The sequence below is a fragment of the Nycticebus coucang genome, chromosome 6, assembly GCF_027406575.1.
Source record: "Nycticebus coucang isolate mNycCou1 chromosome 6, mNycCou1.pri, whole genome shotgun sequence".
NCBI lineage: Eukaryota > Metazoa > Chordata > Mammalia > Primates > Lorisidae > Nycticebus > Nycticebus coucang.
This window is the reverse complement of record NC_069785.1, coordinates 43,001,726-43,024,525: the sequence shown is the minus strand read 5'-3', so window position 1 is coordinate 43,024,525 and position 22,800 is coordinate 43,001,726. Positions and strand designations below refer to the sequence as shown.

General features: G+C 42.8%; 1 protein-coding gene across 3 annotated transcripts in view; it reads left to right on the top strand.

The window, feature by feature from the left end:
- INO80 (INO80 complex ATPase subunit) overlaps positions 1–22,800 on the top strand; it is a 180,402-nt gene that overhangs the window by 119,013 nt on the left and 38,589 nt on the right. For all 3 annotated transcript variants that reach the window (XM_053595850.1, XM_053595851.1, XM_053595849.1), the window contains exons 28-29: positions 11,977–12,071; positions 21,726–21,798. In XM_053595850.1, the coding sequence (XP_053451825.1) occupies positions 11,977–12,071; positions 21,726–21,798 (168 nt within the window). The remainder of the gene's footprint in view (positions 1–11,976; positions 12,072–21,725; positions 21,799–22,800) is intronic.

Below are 22,800 nucleotides of genomic sequence, written 5' to 3'. Positions count from 1 at the left end.
TCTAATGTTCTGTTCAAATCAAGTGATGCCAACAGCCAAAACAATGTAAGGCCCTTTTTAAATACAGTGCATTTGCATTCTCCTAAATAGTCAGGGAAAATACAGATGAAGTAATAATTTTTAGCTCTGATGAATTAATAGAAAAAAATATGCTATGAGCTAAATGTCAAGCGTATTTGTGAAGAAATATCCTTTTTGGTCCATTTTGGGAATGAGAGGCACTTCTTGATCTTTATGAATGACAGGTTACTGTTTTGCCTTATTGCTTAACTTAATGTAATGAAATAAAGCAGACAAAGCTTGGGTGTAAAAAAAAAACAAACAATATGCTAAGGATTTAGTAAGGGATGTGATGATCTTTCTTTTCCAAGGCTATAGAAGTATATTATAGAGTCCTAAAAGTTGATTTATATTAAAGGGAAATTCCAAGGAAATGTGGGTGAGCAACCAAAAAATAAGTTAACTCTGATAGGTAAAAGTGTGTGTGGTTGGATTAAGTTTGATGCAGCATTACATTTTAGGTCCTTCATTCTGTATATTACAAACTTCTAGGTACTCTAAAACAAGTAATTCAAAGTAAGATAATGAGTTCAGGGTGAGTGTTGTATGCCTACCCACCCAGATCATTTCCTATCTATCTGTCTAGGATCCAGCAGTTGTTTTGGAGGTGTGGATCTAGGAGGTAGGTTTTGCAAACAAGGCAATTAAAGAACCTCTCTAAATGTAGATGCATCTCCTGGTGGGGAATTCCAAATTAGGGGAAAGCATATTCAAAGCCTGAATTTCACAGCTGCTGACATTCTGTAGCCATATGTATCACATGCCTCTAAATGATGAAGCCAGAGAATGTTGCAACTATTACTATTAGTGTGTTTCAAAAAACTAACCCACCTACCCCACCACCACCACCCCACCCACCACCCCTGTTGCTTTTTTTTTTTTTTTCTTAGTTCAAGTTTCATTGTGTCATTCTGTGTCCTCAGGCTGTGATACATTGCCAGCTAGGCTCAAGTGATCCTCCTGCCTCAGCCCTCAGCCTTCCAAAGTAGCTTAGACTACAGGATGTGCCACCACACACTACTAATTTTTTTTAACTTTTTGTAGCAACAGGGTCTTGCCTTGTTGCCCAGGCTAGTCTAAATAGCTGGGCCTTGGGCGGCACCTGTGGCTCAGTGAGTAGGGCACCGGCCCCATATACCAAGGGTGGTGGGTTCCAACCCGACCCTGGCCAGACTGCAGCAAAAAAATAGCCAGGTGTTATGGTGGGCGCCTATAGTCCCAGCTACTCAGGAGGCTAAGGCAAGAGAATTGCCTAAACCCAGAAGCTGGAGGTTGCTGTGAGGGTGAGAGGGTGATAAAGTAAGACTCAGACTCTTAAAAAAAAAAAAAAAAATAGCTGGGCCTTGTGGTGGGTGCCTATAGTCCCAGTGACTTGGGAGGCCAAGGCAAGAGAATTACTTACGCCTAACAGGTGTTTTTTTGTTTTGTTTTGTTTTTTTAAGAGACAGAGTCTTACTTTATCTCCCTCAGTAGAGTGCCGTGGTGTCACAGCTCACAGAAACCTCCAACTCCTGGGCTTAGGCAATTCTGTTGCCTCAGCCTCCCAAGTAGCTGGGACTACAGGCACCTGCCACAACACCAGGCTATTTTTTTTCTTGCAGTTTGGCTGGGGCCGGGTTTGAACACGCCACCCTCAGTATATGGGGCTGGCATCCTACTCACTGAGCCACAGGTGCCACCCGTAAGCCTAGGAGTTTGAGGTTACTGTGAGCTGTGATGTCACAGCACTCTACCCAGTGTGACATAGTGAGACTGCGTCTCAGAAAAGAAAAGAAATTCACATTAGCAGCATTGAAGCTCTATTTTGTAGCTATAGAGTATGTCAACATCTCACTTTTATCCCATAGCTTTTCTTGGGTTTTTATTGTTATTCTGTGGATTAGCCCTGGGTAGATGTTTGTCTCTTTATTTCTGGGACTCAGCAGAACTGGAAAGTGGTAAAAATTAAATACTTTTGTATAGCCAGGTTTCTCTTCTGTGAGAAATACTAGTTCTAGATACTTAGTATTTGCCCACTGTTTTCCAAAATGATTGATAGCTTCCTTTTTCTCCTGGGTAAAAATCTGACTTTAATTTAAACTTCTTGTGTATATATTAGATCTTCTTCCAAGCAGAATTCTATGTTCAAGAAATGTTTTATACTTTTACCTGACATCCAACTAGTATTACTACTTAGGGAATAAAAAGGGGCGACTGCTCAATTTTCTAGGGCCAGGGACTTTTAGGTTGTCACAGGCAGAAGTCGAGGACATAAATATGCAAATATTACAGATTACTAAATGTCATGTTAGGGGTTTATTTTATATTTACTGAATCACCTCTAAAGTTTTGGCTGTTGGAGATATGCTGTGTGGAAACAGACAATAGCCGCTGTGCTGGTGGTGTCCAGCTGGCTAGCAGACAAAACTTTTTCTACCAGCAGTTTAACCATAACTGGATAGCCCCTCCATATTTTGGTAGTTGCACAGAGTTTTTAACTCACTGCAGATGACTTGTATTGTCTCTGGTCTTCTCTTTTGAGTTATATTCCTTTTGCATCAAGCAACTAAGTCTGTAGTTTAAGAAAATAAGCCATTCAGTATTTTCTATGGAATATAAAAGTACTTGGAAAGAGTCAGCCAACTTATGCTATATGTGTTGTGATTGTTAAGCACTGAAATCTAGACAAATCTTGAACTATACCTATGTACAAAAATAGTGCAACACAGAATTAATTAAATCCAGATGTTCCATAGCTAATGATGACATTTTAGACATCAGCTTATATAATTTGACAAATCTAAGTGCCATATCTTACTGGGTGAGGATTCATCCTGAACATTACATCATCTGTGAGTGAATTTCTCAGAATTCCCAAGTTACCTTTGAGCGCTGTGATTCTGAAAATTAACAGGAAGCTGTGTATTCTAAAACTGCCCCATGAGTTCTTTCACAATGGCTTCCTGCGCCCAGCTCAGTGGCTCAGTCTGGGGCCCCAGACAATGCCCAGAGTTCTCCACACTCCTGCTCAAGCTCTCCCCAAGGCAGTTCAACTGAGTGCCAAGTCCAAGAACAACGAAACAGTTCACAGAAACGGAATCTCACTTTACTGCCCTCGGTAGAGTGCCATGATATCGCAGGACTCACAGCAACCAACAGCTCTTGGGCTTCCACGATTCTCCTGCCTCAGCCTCCCGAGCAGCTGGGACTATAGGCGCCCACCACAATGCCTGGCTATTTTTTTGTTGCAGTTCGGCCGGGGCTGGGTTTGAACCCGTCACCCTCGGTATATGGGGCCGGTGCCCTACTCACTGAGCCACAGACACCATCTGCACTTAACTCATTCAGCATAAGATTGTTTAATGTCCATGCCTTTGTGTGAAGTTGAACGTTTTTGTTGGAGTTGAGTTTCACTTTTATCGCCTTATGGTCTGAGAAGATGCAAGATAAAATTTCAATTGTTTTGAAAAAATAAATAAAATTGCCCCATGGAATATAAAGCAAATTGGGGTCACCGTTAACTAGAGTTTGCATTAGGTCTTACAAACCATAGAATGAAATTTCTCATCTTATAACCATGCTATTTATAATCCTCTATATTATTTTTTCCCTCAAGCCACCATGAGCAAAGTATTATACCAGGCACATGCAAAACATACACACACACACACACAAATAACTGTCAAGTGAACCCTGATACTAGTACGAAAATGAAGTATGAACAGAGCTGAGGATAGCAAGAGGGATGTGTTTATTTTTAACTAAGTCACTTTTTTTTTTTTGAGACAGAGTCTCACTATGTCTTCCTCAGCAGAGTGCCATGGTGTCACAGCTCACAGCAACCTCTAACTCTTGGGCTCTAGGGATTGTCTTGCCTCAGCCTCCCAAGTAGCTGGACTACAGGCGCCCGCCACAACACCCGGCTATCTAGGTCACTCTTGAGGAAGAGATCACATAAATAATGACATCTAAACTTAAATAGAATTCTCTGCCATCATGGAGAAGAGAATTTGAGACCATGGAAGCCAAATAAAAAAGTCAAAGAGATGAGAAAGTATAAGATGTTTGGAGAGAGTAAGTAGTCCATTGTGATCAAATGGATATTGCATAGGTGGAAAGGGAATAAATAATACAAGTAGGTTGAAGGCAGATTATTATGGGATCATGATTGCCTTGTGTTTACAGTCTTGCTCAGAGGGCTCTATATTAGATGAAAGAAGTGTGGCTACTAACATACCTCAAATGTTGCCAGTGCTGCTCATCTGAGGACCATGCCTGAATACCTGAATAGCAAGGTTAAAAGGTACTGTCCTGCCTTCCTTCTATAGTGGTTGTGGTCAGCTGCTGATACAGGTTATGTGTTGGAATCATCTTTGAAGCTCCCCCCACCCCAGATATATCAAGGTATACTTGATAAATGAAAATGGTATACACACCAAGCGTGAGGTGTAATCCCAGCACTCTGAGAGGCTGAGGCAGAACAGATGGCCTGAGCTCAGGAGTTCAAGACCAGTCCGAAATAGAGCATGACCCCCATCTCTAAAAATAGCTGTGTTATGTTAGGTGCCTTTAGTCCCAGCTGCTTGGGACTACAGGTCCCAATTCTCTCTTTTGCTTGAGTCCAAGAGTTTGAGGTTCCTATGAGCTGTGATGTCATGGCACTCTACCTACGGTGATAAAGTGAGACTCTGGCTCAAAAAAAATGATACATAAGATAGATAATGTGGGCAGCGCCTATGGCTCAGTGAGTAGGGCACCCACCCCATATACCGAGGGTGGTGGGTTCGAACTTGGCCCCAGCAACAAAAATATAGCTGGGCGTTGTGGCAGGCGCCTGTAATCCCAGCTACTTGGGAGGCTGAGACAAGAGAATCACCTAAGTCCAAGAGCTGGAAGTTGCTATGAGCTGTGATAACACGGCACTCCACTGCAGGTGACAAAATGAGACTCTGTCTCTAAAAAAAAAAAACAAAAAAAGATAGACAATGTGTTAGAGACAGGTCTCCCTTCATCACCTACAGTGAGTACAGTAGCCCAATCACAGCTTACTATAGCCTTAAACTCCTAGGCTGAAGGGTCTTCCTGCCAAGACACCAGAATAGCTGGGACTATTGGTGCATGCCACGATACCTGGCTAATTTTCTTAATTTTTTTGTGGAGATGGGGGTCTCACACCTGTAATCCTAGCACTCTGGGAGGCCCATGTCTCAAGCAGTCCTCTTGCATTGACCTCCCAAAGTGCTTGGATTACAGAGATGCCACATGCAGCTTAATAATATTATTATTTTTTTATTTATATAGAGACAGTTTTACTTTGTTGCCCTTGGTAGAGTGCTGTGGTGTCACAGCTCACAGCAACCTCCAGCTCTTGGGCTTAGGTGATTTTCTTGCCTCAGCCTCCCAAGTAGCTGAGACTACAGGTGCCTGCCTCAACACCTGGCTATTTTTCTGTTGCAGTTTGGCCGGGGCCGGGTTTAAACCTGCCACCCTTGGTATATAGGGCTCAGCGTATAGCGCCCTACTCACTGAGCCACAGGCACTGTCAGCAGCTTAATATTATTAACCATAGTCACTGTGCTGTATGTTAGAGCTCTAGAACATTTTCATCTTGCATGGCTGAACCTCTTTGCCTTTAGAGGAGCATCTCTCCATTTCCTCCAGCCCCTAACAACCACCCTTCTATCCTCCAATTTTATGACTTTACACACATAAGTTAAATCAAACAGTATTTGCCTTCCTATGTTTGGTATATTTCACTCAGCATAATTTCCAAATTCATCAACATTGTTAGAAGTAGCAAGATTTCCTTCTTTCTTTTTTTTTTTGTAGACACAGAGTCTCACTTTACTGCCCTCAGCAGAGTGCCATGGCATCACACAGCTCACAGCAACCTCCAGCTCTTGGGCTTATGTGATTCTCTTGCCTCAGCCTCCTGAGCAGCTGGGACTACAGGCGCCCGCCACAACGCCCGGCTATTTTTTTGTTGCAGTTTGGCCGGGGCTGGGTTTGAACCCACCACCCTTGGCATATGGGGCCAGCGCCCTACTCACTGAGCCACAGGTGCCACCCGATTTCCTTCTTTCTAAGGTTAAATAATATTCCATTCCATTGTGTATATATATTACATTTGCTTTATCCCTTCATCTATCTCTTTTTTTTTTTTTTTTGAAGACAGAATCTTACTTTGTTGCCCTAAGTAGAGTGCTGGGGCATCACAACTCACAGCAACCTCCAACTCTTGCGCTTAGGCGAGTCTCTTGCCTTAGCCTCCCAAGTAGCTGGGACTATAGATGCCCGCCACAACACCCGGCTATTTTTTGTTTGCAGTTTGGCTGGGGCTGGGTTCAAACCTGCTACCCTTGGTATGTGGGGCTGGTGCCCTACTCACTGAGACACAGGCGCTGCCCTATCCCTTCATCTCTTAATGGGCACCTAGGTTGGTTTTGTATCTTCACTATTGTGAATACTACTGTAATGAACATAGGAATGCAAATGTCTCATGGAAATGCTGCTTTCTTTTCCTTTGAAGATATATATATATCCAAAAGTGAGATTACTGTATCATATGGAAGTTCCACTTTTTTTTTTTTTTTTTTTTTCTGGAGACAGAGTCTTACTTTCTTCCCCTCGGTAGAGTGGTGTGGCATCATAGCTCACAGCATCCTCAAACCTTTGGGCTTAAGCTATCCTCTTGCCTCAGCCTCCCAAATAGCTGGGACTACAGGCATCCACCACCATGCCCAGCTATTTTTTTAGAGACAGGGTGCAACTCTTGCTCAGGCCGGTCTCCAACTCATGAGGTCAAGCAGTCCACCCACCTCAGCGTCCAGAGTGCTGGGACCGCACCAGCCTCGTTTTTCTATATTTAATAGAGACAGGGTCTCCCTCTTGCTTAGGCTAGTCTCAAACTCCTGATCTCAAGTGAGCCACCATGTCCCGCTATCTTCAGTACTTTATTTTTTTTATTTTTTATTTTTTCTGAGACAGAGCCTCAAGCTGTCAACCTGGGTAGAGTGCTGTGGCATCACAGCTCACAGCAACCTCCAACTCCTAGACTCAAGCAATTCTCCTGCCTCCACCTCCCAAGTAGCTGGGACTACAGGCACCCGCCACAACACCCAGCTATTTTGGGGTTGCAGCCATCATTGTTGTTTGGCGGGCCAGGGCTGGATTCAAACCCACCAGCTCAGGTGTATGTGGCTGGCACTTTAACTGCTTGAGCCACAGGTGCCAAGTCTATCTTCAGTACTTTTTAAGGTAAAATATTATCTACTGAGGGCAGGCACAGTGGCTCGTGTCTATAATTCTAGCACTCTGGAAGGCTGAGGCAGGTGGATTACCTGAGCTCACAAGTTCAAGAACAGCCTAAGCAAAAGCATCTCTACTAAAAATAGAAAACTGAGGCAAGAGGATCACTTGGGCTAGGGTTGGAGGTTGGAGGTTGCTGTGAGCTATGACACCACGGCACTCTTCCCAGGGCGACAGCTTGAGGCCCTTTCTCAAAAGAAAAAAAAAGGGCTTGACGACTGTAGCTCAGCAGCTAGGTCGCCAGCCACATACACCAGAGCTGGTGGGTTCAAATCCAGCCCGGGCCTGCCAAACAACAGTGACAACTACAGCCAAAAAACAGCTGGGCATTGTGGCAGGCGCCTGTAGTCCCAGCTACTTGGGAGGCTGAGGCAAGAGAATTGCTTAAGCCCAAGAGTTGGAGGCTGCTGTGAGCTGTGATGCGACGGCACTCTACCCAGGGCGACATAGACTGTGTCTCAAAAAAAATTATCTACTGTAATTGTATAAGTCTCAAAACTTCCTAAATGTTAAAAGCCATAACTTTTATTTTATGTAAGTAGTATTAGAGTTTATTTGCTTCATACTTATTGACCCCACCAGAGTCATCTTGAGTACTTGGGTTCATTTTTGTTTAAGCAAAAGAAGGTACTGGGGTACTACATTATGACACCTCTAGAAGAAGACAAAAGTCTATATTTGAGTTCTGTCTTTGCTGCTTTAGATAGAACAAAAAAGAATTCCGCTTGCTTTGTGAGGCTCCAGGAAATTTAGTCATACCGAATATTTTGTGAGCCTTTCCTAAATACTAGAAATGGATTTGATGAGAGGACCTTCGTTTCTACAGAGTATCTAATGTAAGGAAGAACAGGGTGGGTAATGGATGGTCTTTCTGTGCCCATCAGCCCTCTTTAATCCACAGAAGTTACTGCAGACCATAGTAATGTCAGACTAATCATCCAGCAGTGATCTTTAGACATGGGAATGAGATGTTGTGAGATGAATAGGAATGATTGCATGACCTGTAAAAGAAATCTAACCTGGGCATAGTGATGTACACCTATTGGGGAGACAGAGATCTAGCTGTACAACTCAGTGAGTAGACATTTTCTAATTAAGTAGATCATAGCTGCTGACTTTGGAAACGTGAAGGAAGGCTTGGCACCCATAGCTCAGTGGTTAGGACGCCAGCCACGTACACGAGGACTGGCGGGTTCTAACTTGGCCCAGGCCTGCTAAACAACCATAACAACTACAACAAAAAAATAGCTGGGTGTTGTGGCGGGCACCTGTAATCCCAGCTACTTGGGAGGCTGAGGTAAGAGAATATCTTAAGCCCAAGAATTCAAGGTTGCTGTGAGCTGTGATACCATGGCACTTTACCAAGGGTGACAGCTTGAGACTTTGTCTCAAAAAAAAAAATAAGAAGAAAAAGAAGAAATACTCTTAAGATAAATTTTACAATGGTTGGGTGTGGTGGCTCACACTTGTAATCCAGCACTTTGGGAAAGTGAGGTCAGATGATACTTGAGCTTAAGAGTTTGAGACCAGCCTGATCAAGAGCAAGACCTTGTCTCTACAAAAAAAATAGAAGAGGCGGCGCCTGTGACTCAGTGAGTAGGGCGCCGGCCCCATATGCCAAGAATGGCGGGTTCAAACCCAGCCCCGGACAAACTGCAACAAAAAAATAGCCGGGTGCTATGGCGGGCACCTGTAGTCCCAGCTACTCGGGAGGCTGAGGCAAGAGAATCGCTTAAGCCCAGGAGCTGGAGGTTGCTGTGAGCTGTGTGATGCCACGGCACTCTACCAAGGGCCATAAAGTGAGACTCTGTCTCTAAAAAAAAAAAACAATAGAAGAATTAGCTGTGGTAATGCACACCTATACTCCCAGCTACTCAAAGGCAGTGGCATTAGGATTGTTTGAGCCAAGAGATTGAGGTTATAGTCAGCTACGATGATGCCACTGCACAATATCTTGAAAGTGCTGTTAGTACCATCATAGCATTTGCTTTTAGAATTTATATTTTGGGGGTGGCACCTGTGCCTCAGTGGTCAGAGCACCGGCCCCATATACCAAGGGACCAAGGGTGGCGGGTTCAAACCTGACCCCAGCCAAACTGCAAAAAACATAGCTGGGTGTTGTGGTAGGCATCTGTAGTCCCAGCTACTCAGGAAGCTGAGGCAAGAGAATCACTTAAGCACAGGAGTTGGAGGTTGCTGTGAGCTATGATGCCATGGCACTCTACCAAGGGTGATAAAGTGAGACTTTTTCTCTTTAAAAAAAAAAACTTATACTTTGGGCCTAGCACCCATAGCACAATGGTTATGGCGCCAGCCACATACACTGAGGGTGGTGGGTTCAAATCCGGCCCGGAGCAGCTAAACAACTACAACAAAAAAATTGCTGGGGGCGGCGCCTGTGGCTCAGTCGGTAAGGCGCCGGCCCCATATACCGAGGGTGGCGGGTTCAAACCCGGCCCCTACCAAACTGCAACCAAAAAATAGCCGGGCATTGTGGCGGGCGCCTGTCGTCCCAGCTACTTGGGAGGCTGAGGCAAGAGAATCGCTTAAGCCCAGGAGTTGGAGGTTGCTGTGAGCTGTGTGAGGCCACGGCACTCTACCAAGGGCCATAAAGTGAGACTCTGTCTCTACAAAAAAAAAAAAAAATTGCTGGGCGTTGTGGTGGGCGCCTGTAGTCACAGCTACTTGGGAGGCTAAGGCAAGAGAATCACTTAAGCCCAAGAGTTTGAAGTTGCTGTGAGCTGTGACTCCACACACTCTACCAAGGGCGACATAGTGAGACTGTCTAAAAAAAAAAAAAAAAGAATTTATACTTTGTATTTGCATTTTAACAATATAGAATGGAATAGTTCTAAAAATAAAAATTTTTAGAAAATGTTTTAAAAATCTAAAACATTAGATTTTTTAGACCATGTGAAAACTGAACCAAGAATGGTAATGGGCACAATTTTTAAAGTTTAACAGAAGAAATTAAGTATTGCTTTCCATATGGACATTTGATTATATGAATTCTCTTCTTCTAAACAGCCCGGAATTTTAGACACCTAGAATAGGTTTGGATGGAGGTGCCTGTGGCTCACTGAGTAGGGCACCAGCCCTATATACCAAGGGTTGTGGGTTCGAACCCAGCCCCAGCCAAACTGCAACAAAAAATAGCCGGCATGTGGTAGGCGCCCTAGTCCCAGCTACTCAGGAGGCTGAGGCAAGAGAATCACCTAAGCCCAGGATTTGGAGGTTGCTATGAGCTGTGATGCCACGGCACTCTACCGAGGGCCATAAAATGAAACTCTGTCTCAAAAAAATCAAATATGTTTGGAATAGTTAAGATTTGTGAATGTATTGAATTGATTTTTCAACCCATTCTTTTATCTTTTGGGTTTTTTTTATTTTTCTTCTGATAGCATGAGGATGTAGACATTGCTCTTTTCAGGTTTGGACTGATTTTTCCATATCCATTTACTTGTTGTTCTGAAGATATTTACTGAAATAGAATTTAAACTTATCTAAAACCTTATGAAATCCCACTACTCCCCTGGGTGGTCTGGCTAAGGCTTTGGGTAGTAAAAAGGAAATATTCATTTCTGTTTTCTGAATAACAGGCTGTCTGTAATTAGGATTGGTTTGATTATGGTCTAGGAATAATATCCTTGGTAACGTGCTAACCTTGATATGTAAACATGTGAACAGCAAGATTTATAAGAAAATTCATCAATATTTTCACGAGTCTGAAAGTTCTGGTTTAGAGGGCATAAGGGGGGCCTGATGTAGTGGCTCACTCCTGTAATCCTTGCACTCTGGGAGGCTGAGGTAGGAGGATCCCTTGAGCTCAGGAGTTATCCACCAACCTCAGCAAGAGCACAACCTCTCCTCTACTAAAAATAGATAAGTGAGCCGAGTGTTGTGGTAGGCACCTGTAATCCTAGGTACTCAGAAAGGCTAAAGCAAGAGGATGACTTGAGCCCAAGAATTTGAGATTGCTGTGAGCTAATTGGGCATAGCACTCTATGGAGGGCAACAAAATGAGACTCTGTCTCAAAAAAAATAAATAAAGGTTGTAATTCCTCTTACAGATGATGTCAAGAACATTCTGTGCCAAAATTACCTTGTCTTCTTTTTCACTCTAATGCTTATGCTTGCTTAACAGTGATGCATGCTCTGATGGGAGAAGGAGGCTTAAACTGTAAATTGAAGGACTTTAGTCAGCAAGGACTTCCTAAGGAGATATACATTACTTTAGGATTAATGTTACTCACTAAAAGAAAACTGGATAGATTCATAGCTGTGAAAAATACCTGGTTGATAATTGAAAACCCATTTTGGTTTGGAGATATTCTTTCTTTCTTCCTTTTTTTCTTGAAACCTACAGAAATCTACTGGAATAAGATTAGGTTCCAAATTGAAAATGAGGGTTATTATAATCTTCAGGTTGCCCTGGATTTTCAGACACTGGCTGAAAACTCATTTATAAATTAAGTTCCTGTGCTTTGGGGGTTGCTTTCTCCCCATTCTGGATATTAATATAATGATTTGCACCCAGTATGGATGAGGTAGAAGGTGGTTAGATGTTTATGAGAGTTAGAATGCAGTACTTTACATTAGATTTATTGTATTCTTTTTCCTGATTGGCAGGAATATATGGTTTACAGGAAGCACACCTACATGAGGCTTGATGGCTCATCCAAGATCTCAGAGAGGCGGGACATGGTTGCTGATTTTCAGAACAGGTAATATTAATGGAAATTATAAAAATTCTTATTTTGATATTTCTCTAGTATCGGAAATGGTAGATTTAAAAGAAATCCCAAGACATCTCAGGTTGTAAGCAATTATAATTCCTACCATTTTAAGAGGTTGCTAATTCTACTTCTAAGTGATTTAGATCTATGTGTCAGAGAGAGAGAGCGAGCGAGTTCTGAGTATGAGACATGATCCTCCTCTGTATGTAATATATATGTGGGAAACAGTCCATAAGGCTGTATTCCTAATTGTTAACAATAGTTCTTTCTGGGGTATTGATCTTTAGTTTATTTCTGTGTTTCATTTGTGTGAGATTAAGGAAATACACCTTTCTTTTTCTTGCCTTCTTTCCAGCATGGAAGCAGTACAGCGCAGTATAGTTGTGCTGATCCTTGTTCAGTTGGCAGCTCTCAGCCAATAGTACCTCTCCCACCTGCTAATGATCCTGTGAAATTTCTTTCCTTTTCTTTTCTTTTTCTTTTTTTTTTTTTTTGAGACAGAGTCTCACTTTGTCACCTTTGGTAGAGTGCTGTAGTGTCATAGCTCACAGCAACTCCAAACTCTTGGGCTGAAGTGATTGTCTTGCCTCAGCCTCCCAGGTAGCTGGGGCTACAGGCACCCAGCACAACACCCAGCTATTTTTAGAGACAGGGTCTTGCTGTAGCTCAGGCTGGTCTCAAAACTATGAGCTCAGGGTAGTCCATCCACCTCAGCTTTCCAGAGTGCAAGGATTATAGGCGGGAGCCACCATGCCTGGCCTTCTATGAAATTTCTTTTCTTTTCTTTTTTTTTTTTTTATTTTGAGACAGAACCTCAAGCTGTCACCCTGAGTAGAGTGCCATGGGTGGCATCACAGCTCACAGCAACCTCCAACTCCTGGGCTCAAGCGATTCTCTTGCCTCAGCCTCGCAATTATCTGGGACTACAGGCGCCTGCCACAACACCCGGCTATTTTTTGGTTGCAGCCATCCTTGTTTGGCGGGCCCAGGCTGGATTCAAACCCACTAGCTCAGGTGTATATGGCTGGTGCCTTAGCCATTTAAAATTTCTATGAAATTTTTAATATGATCTACTGTTTGCTGATGGTTTATAGAGCCATAATTATCCTGAGTGCAGGTTCTCTTTCTAGTAACCAGAATCTTATTCCTTTCACCTAAGGAGAAAGCCAACCTCCACTATTTTTTTTTTTTTTTTTTTTTGAGTCAGAGTCTCACTATATCACACTCTGTAGGGTGCTATGGCGTCACAGCTTACAGCAACCTCAAACTCTTGGGCTTAAGCGATTCTCTTGCCTCAGCTTCCCAAGTAGCTGGGACTACAGGCGGCTGCCACAATGCCCAGCTAGTTTTTGGTTGCAGTTGTCATTGTTGTTTAGCAGGCCCAGGCCAGACTTGAACCTGCCACCTTTGGTGTATGTGCCTGGCACCCTAACCACTGAGCTATGGGAGCCGAGCATTTAGCCTTCACTATGAACAGATCTGCTGCACTCCATCCTTCAGTTTCTTCTGTAGACTTGGAAAATTGGGGAATCATGTTTGTAAATCAGAACAATTTTGACTTTCTGGCCTTTGATTTTTTTGACCTATTACTTTATTTTTTTAAGTTTTTTTTTTTTTTGAGACAGAGTCTTCACTTTGTCACCCTTGACAGAGTGCCGTGGCGTCTTAGCTCACAACAACCTCAAATTCTTGGGTTCACATAATCCTCTTACCTCAGCCTCCCAAGTAGCTGAGACCAAGTGGCACCCGCCACAACGCCTGGCTATTTCTTTTTTTGTTGTAGTTCTTTAGCAGGTCCAGGCTGGGTTCAAACCCACCAGCTCCAGTGTATGTAGCTGACGCCCTAACCACAACTACGGGTTCTGAACCAGCCTATTAATATTTCACTTTTGAATTCTTAGGGAGAAAATTAAGCATATAGCCCTTTGTATTTAGATTATAATTTTTAATTTGTTTAAAGCATTCTAATTTTTTTTTCTTGATACAGAGTCTAACTTTGTTACCCTTGGTAGAATGCTGTGGTGTAATACTTCACAGCAACCTCAAACTCTTTAGCTCCCAAGATCCTCACAAGTCCGGAATAGCTGGGACTACTGATAACTGCCTCAGACTATTTTTAGAGACAGGGTCTTGCTCTCACTCAGGCTGGTCTTGAATCCTGAGCTCAAGCAATCAACCTGAGGTAGCCTCCCAGAGTGCCAGGATTACAGGTGTGAGCCACCTCGCCCAGCCCAGCATTCTACTTTTAAAGCATGATTTAATTCAGATGTAAAATAATTTAGGGTAAGATATGTTCATAATTCAAGAAAGAATGCCCTGGACCATGGCAGTGGCTCAAGCCTGTGATCCTAGCACTCTGGGAGGCCAAGGCCCTTCGATTGCTTGACCCTGTCTATAAAAATAGCTGGGCATAGTGGCAGATGTCTATAGTCCCAGCTATTTGGGAGGCTGAGACAAGAGGATCACTTGAGACTAGGAGTTTGAGGTTGCTATGAGCTCTGACACCAGGGCACTCTACCCAGAGCAACATAATGAAATACTGTCTAAAAAAAGAAAGAATCCTCTCTGAGAATTTGTGCTATTGTGCTATTCTTTACAATGAAGCATGGATAAGGAGATAAAGTAGCACCTCTGTAGTTTACCACCTGCCTACTGTAGCCCCCTCCTTAAGTTGACCTATCTTTTTTGTTTGTTTTTTTCTTTGAGACAGACTCACGTGTTGCCCAGGCTAGAGTGAGATGTCAGCCTAGCTCATAGCAGCCTCAGACTCCTGAATTCAAGTGATCCTCCTACCTCAGCCTCCTGAGTAGCTGGGACTTCAGGCTCCTGTAACAACTCCCAGCTAGTTTTTCTGTCTTTAGTAGAGACAAAGCCTCACTCTTGCTCAGGATGGTCTTGAACTCCTGGGCTCAAGCAGTCCTCCTGCCTCAGCCTCCTAGAGTTCTGGGATTATCAACATTGGCCACCACACCTGGCCATGTTGACATAATTTTCAGACTGGACATGTACCACACGTACTTAGCAGTACAGTAGGCCTAGTTCCTTATGTTGACCAACTCTGTATGTTCACCAATTTGTTAAAGTCACTTGGGTGGTCTATTTACAGAGAGAGGTTCTACTGTATGTCCTAATGTTTTTGTTTACGGTGTATACTCATTAGGCCAGTAACTCCTAAGTTAAAACTATATACTAGAATTGCAAGTAGCCATTTCACCAACAATAAAGGGGAAAATCTACTTTGAACCTCAGTTTGCTACCTTGGAGCAACTGTCTCGATAGCCTGGCCTATCTTCTTTCCTAGCTGAAGTTATCTGCAGATCCTAAAATTGATTATTTGAAGCATGATTAAGCATAGCAGTGCCACTTAACCCACCACATTATTATGATCAAAAGAAAAAAGGGTTACCTGGCTCGGCACTTGTGGCTCAAGAGGCTAAGGCACCAACCACATACACCTGAGCTGGTGGGTTAGCATCCAGCCCAGGCCTGCCAAACAACAGTGACGGCTGCAACCAAAAAATAGCTGCGCCGGTAGTCCCAGCTACTTGGGAGGTGGAAGCAAGAGAATAGCTTGAGCCAGGAGTTGGAGGTTGCTTTGAGCTGCAATGCCACAGCACTGTACCCAGGGCGACAGCTTGAAGCTCTGTCTCAAAAAAAAAAAAAAGAAAGAAAGAAAGAAAAGACAAAAGGGTTACCAGGTGATCTTCATCTTTTCTTGATTCTGAAATCAGTGAGTGTGTTTTATCACATCCTTAGCTACTCCAACCTAAGAGCTCCAGTTGACAAGAATCTTATGTGCAGCCTGGGCCAGGTGGCTCACACCTATAATCCCAGTACTCTGGGAGGCTGAGGCAGGCGGATTGCCTGAGCTCATGAGTTGGAGACCAGCCTGAGCTAGAGCGAGACACCGCCTCTAAAAATAGCCGTGTGTTGTTGCGAGCGCCTGTCTTTTCAACTACTTGGGAGGCTAAGGTAAGAGGATTGTTTGAGCCCAAGAGTTTGAGGTTGCTGTGAGCTATAACACTACAGCACTTTACCAAGGGTGACAAAGTAAGACTCTGTCTCAACAAAAAAAAAAAGAGAGAGAGGAAATTATACTGAAAAATAAATAATACAACTAAGGGGCAAAGCCAAATCCTACCCCTTGGTGTAAAGTGAACTCAACTGTTCAAGTTGTAAAGGGTAATTAATATCGTGTGTCGTAGTCCAAGTGGTCAAGGTACAACTTACAGAGGTGGTCAATATATAGAAGTCAGTCTTCCATTCAATACATGTGGTGCATGTCTGGTCTATGAAAATTAGCTGAACTTAAGGAGGTGGTCAACAATGGAGGTTCTACTGTATTTCACTTGTTGATAGTATATTATAAATAGGATTTTGTGGCCTGATCTCTTCCACTTAACATTATGTCATGATATTTTCACATAGCATTAAAAAGACTTGGAAAATTGTGGAATCATGTTTGTAAATCAGAACAATTTGGCTTTGTAGCCTTTAATTTTTTTGACCTATTTATTTTTTTAATTATTTATATATATTTTTGAGACAGAGTCTCACTATGTTGCTCTCGTAGAGTGCTGTGGTGTTACAGCTCACAGCAACCTCAAATTCTTGGGCTCAAGTGATCCTCTTGCCTTAGCCTCCCAAGTAGCTGGGACTACAGGCGCCCACCACAACACTGGGCTATTTTTTGTTGTTGTATTTGTCATTGTTGATTATAAGGCCCAGGCCAGGTTTGAACCCTCCAACTCCGGTGTATGTGGCCAGCGCCCTAACCACTGAGCTATGAGTGCCAAGCCTAAAGTCTTTTTCTGATTTCTGCCTACATTATAAGCTAAATACTTAAGAGTTGAGATTATGACTAAGAAATAATCTACTTACTTCTCACGTACAAAATCTGAACTGTGCCTGTGCTGACCAGAAACTTGACAAGCTAACCTCTCTCAATGGGAGGTAAACAGTACAGTCCAACTTAATAAATTTGTTTTTAAAAACAAAAAAGTATTCCTTGCCAAGTATTTTCATATTATTAATGAAAGACATCAAAAGAAAAAATTGTAGTTTCAACTAGAAAGGCCTTTGGCTCAAAGGTCAGCCAGAGTAAACAAAAACTCCTATAAAAAGCCATTTACATTCCCTTCATACGGATTTATTTATGAGAGATCCTTCCAGGAAAAAATCTGACTGAGACTAAAGATTGTTTGGCCGTGATGTCCTGACTGGGCAACATTCAGAACATGTGACTAGTGCATGATCCTAGAAACCATTCACCAGGTCTTTGCTCTGTGTTGCCTTGGCCTTTGCTTCCTTTCCTCCTACCCTATGACCTTTGCCAAATGGATCCCCACTCCATTATCTGACCACTCAGGGTAACTCTTTGGAAAATGTGAGAAAAAGTGACTACAGCATAGGTTTTTTTTCTTGATTTAGAGTATTAGAGAGCTCCAGTGTCATGTTTCATTGTGGTTCTTTTTCAGTCATTCAATGAGCTTTTATAACAGTTGGTAATGTATCTAGCAATATTTAGGTACTGTGGTGCAAAGAGGCCTCAGTGGGTCATTAAAGAAGAGCAAGAGTGAGACCTATACCTGTGTTTGTTCTGTGGTTTCATAGGCTACTTACGCTATAGCCTACCCAGAACCTGGTCTCTTAAGGCCTGTTCCAATGGAGACTCTGGGTTTATTGTCAACCCCCTAGAGGGTACCCAGACCACCAGGTTGCTATCTGGTATTATATTTTCATCTGTTTAGTCAGAGTCCCTAAAACATTAATTCATATTATCAATATTAGATTTTTTTTTTTTTAAGAGACATGATCTTGCCTATTGCCAGGCTGGATACAATAGCCTGATCATAGCTCACTGTAACCTTGAATTCCAGGGCTCAAGCAGTCCTCTTGCCTTAGCCTTCCAAGTAGCTGGGACTACAAGCACATACCACCATGCCCAGCTTTTTTTTTGGTAGAGATGGGGATCTCACTAAATTACCCAAGGTTATCTCAAATGCCTAGGCTTGCGTGATTCTCCCACGTTGGCCTCCCAAAGTGCTGGGATTAAAGGCATAAGACACCATCCCTAACCCAAACCCCCTTAGTTTGTAGTGTATGATTTATTCATAACAGATGACAGCCTATAAATCAAATAGGTAAAATCATCAGGGCCAGGTGCAGTGGCTCATGCCTCTAATACTACCTAGCATTCTGGTAGGCCAATGCAGGAGGGTCACTTGAGCTCAGGAGTTTGAGATCAGCCTGAGCAAGAGCCAGACCCCATCTCTACTAAAGATAGAAAAAATTAGCTGAACGTGATGCCCTGCTAAAATTCCTTGATAAAATTCAAGGATAGACTAGTAGGACTTTCTTGGGAGTATAATCTTTTGGAATCATGAAGTAAGATAGGCCTGTAGACATGTTCTGTTGTTCAATCCTGCCTCTACAAAAGTTGTGTTTAATTAAATGCAAATAATGGACAAGTTTCTACTAGAACCTCACAGCTTAGTGATTAACCAGGATGCTTATTTCAGAATAGTTCCTTCACTGATATTCATGTTTGACACTGATATATCATCAGTTAATCACTTCAAGGGTATTCATAGCATCTTCATTTTATAGTCTAGGAAATAGGCTTTCATTAGTTAAGTGACTTGACCAAGAAAGAATAGTCTGAAGGGATAGGAGCATCTAATGTCAGTATGTTTCTATTATTTTGTACTGGAACCCACAGAATAAAATTCATTTTACAATGTGATTTAGTACTTTTATGCAGTATCTGAAACTTCACAAAACAGAACTTACCTTTATGACCTGTAATGCATTCACATATTTTCTAATCTCTTTTTTATTTGTTTATTTATTCATTTTTTTAGACAGTCTTACTTTGTCACCCTTGGTAGAGTGCTGTAGCGTCACAACTCACAGCAACCTCCAACTCCTGGGCTTAAGCAATTCTCTTGCCTCAGCTTCCCGAGTAGCTGGGAATACAGGTGCCTGCCACAACGCCCAGATATTTTTTTGTTGCGGTTTGGCCGGGGCCAGGTTCAAACCCACCACCCTCAGTATATGGGGCTGGCACCCTATTCACTGAGCCACAGGCACCACCCTCTTTTTTCTTTTATTAATTTACTGCTTTAATGCATTTCAGATCCCCTAAATTGATTTGATGGTAGGTATGACGTGCAATTTGAATAACACTAAATAAATTTCTGGTTATATTCCTCATTTTAGACATAAAGAAAAGGTGTTTAGCAGCTTGACTTAAAGGACTGTTAGGTTTATTCATCAGTATAATGCAATCCCTTGACCTTAGATATATTCTGGGAAATAACCTAGGGTGGCAGGAACATGAAAATGCAAGATAATCTTAAGATATATTTATGGGCCAGGCACCATGGCTCACACCTGTAATTCTTTCTTTTTGAGACAGAGCCTCAAGCTGTCACCCTCGGTAGAGTGCTGTGGCATCACTGCTCATAGCAACCTCTAACTCCTGGGCTCAAGCAATTCTCCTGCCTCAGCCTCCCAGGTAACTGGGACTATAGGCATCTGCCATAATGCCCGGTTAGTTGCAGCCGTCATTGTTTGGCAGGCCCGGGCTGGATTCGAACCTGCCAGCTCAGGTGTATGTGGCTGGCACCTAAGCTGCTTGAGCCACAGGCGCCAAGCCTCACACCTGTAATTCTAACACTCTAGGAGGCCAACGCAGGGCGATTGCCTGAGCTCACAGGTTCAAGACCAGCCAGAGCCAGAGCAAGACTTTGTCTCTAAAAGTAGCTAGGCATTCTGGCGAGCATCTGGGAGTACAGATGGGAGGCTAAGGAAAGGAGCCCAGGAGTTTGAGGTTGCTGTGAGCTATGACTTCACAGCCCTCTACCAAGGGTGACAAAGTGAGACTATCTCAGGGAAAAAAGATATATTTATGTTATCTGCTAGAACTGGGCTAAAAACAGTCCCACCCTATTTGTGTGTATGTACACAGGTAAGCCTTTTCTTTGTGGTCTGGCATGGGCCTTTTCCCTAAAAGATACTCAGTAAATATTTGTTGTCTACATGAGTGACATTGGCACCTACTAGTTTATTTCTAGTCTAATTCATAGTTTCTTTAAAAGTATGTGGGATTTAAAAGGAAACTAAGAAAACTATATGTAATTATTTCTGTGTAAGGACAGTGTTGGCATTCATCCCACAGCACTTTAAGCTGTCTTCATGGATTAATCCAAAATTTCATTTAGTATATTTAAAATCATGGTCTGGGTCTTAGCCCTTTTAGCCCTTATCCCTAATCTCAGGTCATTTTTTTCTGAAACTGATTTTCTTTTCTTTTTTTGAGACAGAGTCTTACCATGTCACCCTAGGTAGAGTGCCATGGCGTCACAGCTCACAGCAACCTCCAACTCTTGAGCTTAAGCGATTCTCTTGCCTCACCCTCCCATGTAGCTGGGACTACAGGTACCCATCACAATGCCCGGCTATTTTTTTTATTGTTGTTTAGTAGGCACAGGCTGGATTCGAACCCGCCAGCCCTGGTGTATGTGGCCAGTGCCCTAACCCCTGATCTACAGGCACTAAGCCTGGAACTCATTTTCTTCATCTTAAAAAGAGACCTTTGAAATAGTTGTCATTAGTTCCCAAGGTATTGCAAGTCATGGTTCTTGGGGAAAATCAGGAAATACTGATTTATTTGGCCTTCTATATGAATTAAGAATGCTTTAACTCGTTAAAAATATGACTGTTGCAGGTGGCACCTGTGGCTCAGTGAGCAGAGCGCCGGCCCCATATACCAAGGGTGGTGGGTTCAAACCCGGCCCCAGCCAAACTGCAACAAAAAATAGCCAGGCCTTATGGTGGGCGCCTGTAGTCCCAGCTACTTGGGAGGCTGAGGCAAGAGACTCACCTAAGCCCAAGAGTTGGAGGTTGCTGTGAGCTGTGACGCCACGGTACTCTACCCAGAGTGACAAAGTGAAACTCTGTCTCAAAAAAAAAAAAAAAAATCGGCGGTGCCTGTGGTTCAGTGGTTAGGGTGCCAGCCTCATATACCGAGGGTGGCGGGTTCAAACACAGCTAAACTGCAACAAAAAAATAGCCGGGCGTTGTGGTGGGCGCCTGTAGTCCCAGCTACTTGGGAGGCTGAGGCAAGAGAATCGCCTAAGCCCAGGAGCTGGAGGTTGCTGTGAGCTATGTGACGCCACAGCACTCCTACCGAGGGCGATAAAGTGAAACTCTGTCTCTACAAAAAAAAAAAAAAAAAAAAAAAAATCTATAGATATAGATATATATAACTATTGTATACAGAGTTATTTATATTTCTGTGGTAACACATTTTTCTGTTATTTTGCTGCATGTTTACATTTGTATTGTCTATCAGTCAGACATTAATGGGCAGCAAAAGTTTATCTGGGAATTGGAAGATGACTTCCATCATTTCATCTTAGCAACAGAGCACCTTTGTACAATGTTTAAAGAAACATCAGTCACACACCAAAAAAAAGAAGAAGAAGAATAAAAAAAACATCAGTTAGGCAGGCCTCGGTAACCACTAAAACTCTTTCTAGTTGTAGATTCTGTGTTGATATTTAGAGATCCCTCTTTTGCTACATGAATTTTTCATTTTCAGTTTTTCCTCCTAACATATCCCTAACTTTTCCACAGGAATGATATCTTTGTGTTCCTGTTAAGCACACGAGCTGGAGGACTGGGTATAAATCTCACTGCTGCAGATACAGTAAGTAATGAGACCACTATACACTAGCGATCCAAGTTTTCTACTATAAATGCCATTTGGTTTGTTTTACCCTTTGCTTTGTGTCACATACTTTTTGTTTCTATTTTATTTGCCTCTTGTGTTAAAAGACTATAGCTGTATTAGGCATCGTGGTTTAGGCTTGTAATCCCAGCACTTTGGGAAGCTGAGAGGATGGGTTAAGGCCACATAGGAGTATGAGACCAGCCTGGACAGCATAGCAAGACCCTGTCTCTACAAACCTTTTGAAGAATTAGCTGGCTCAGTGCCTGTGGCTCAAGCGGCTAAGGCATCAGCCACATACACCTGAGCTGGCCAGTTTGAATCCAGCCCGGGCCCACCAAACAACAATGAGGGCTGCAACCAAAAAATAGCCAGGTGTTGTGGTGGGCGCCTATAGTCCCAGCTACTTGGGAGGTGGAGGCAGGAGAATCGCTTGATCCCAGGAATTGGAGGTTGCTGTGAGCTGTGATGCCACAGCACTCTACCCAGGGTAACAGCTTGAGGCTCTGTCTCAAAAAAAAAAAAAAAAAAAAAAAAAGAAAGAAAGAAATAGCTGGGAATGGTGATGTGCACCTGTAGTCCTAGGTACTCAGAAGGCCAAGGCACGAGGATGGCTTAAGTACAGAGTTCAAGGTTCTAGTGAATTATGATCATACCACTGCCCACCACTGTGGGCAACAGAGCAATACCCTGTCTCTTTTAATAAATGGTTATAGTACTTTGAAACTGGAGCATTTCAACTTTCCTTTTGGACTTTTTGATCTATTTTCTTTGGTTTGGGATTTAATCATTTATTCAGCCTGTCACCAAAAGTTTGGCACTTGTCCCCGAAGCTGCATCAGAAAACCAGGGACCAGCAGTGTGAAAAGGAAAGACAAGTTTATTAATTTGCCAGCAGATGAGGAGACTAGCAGACTGCGGTATCAATAATAGTACCCCTTCTGAATAAAAGGTACATTGCCCTTTTTTAAAAGGTTCTGA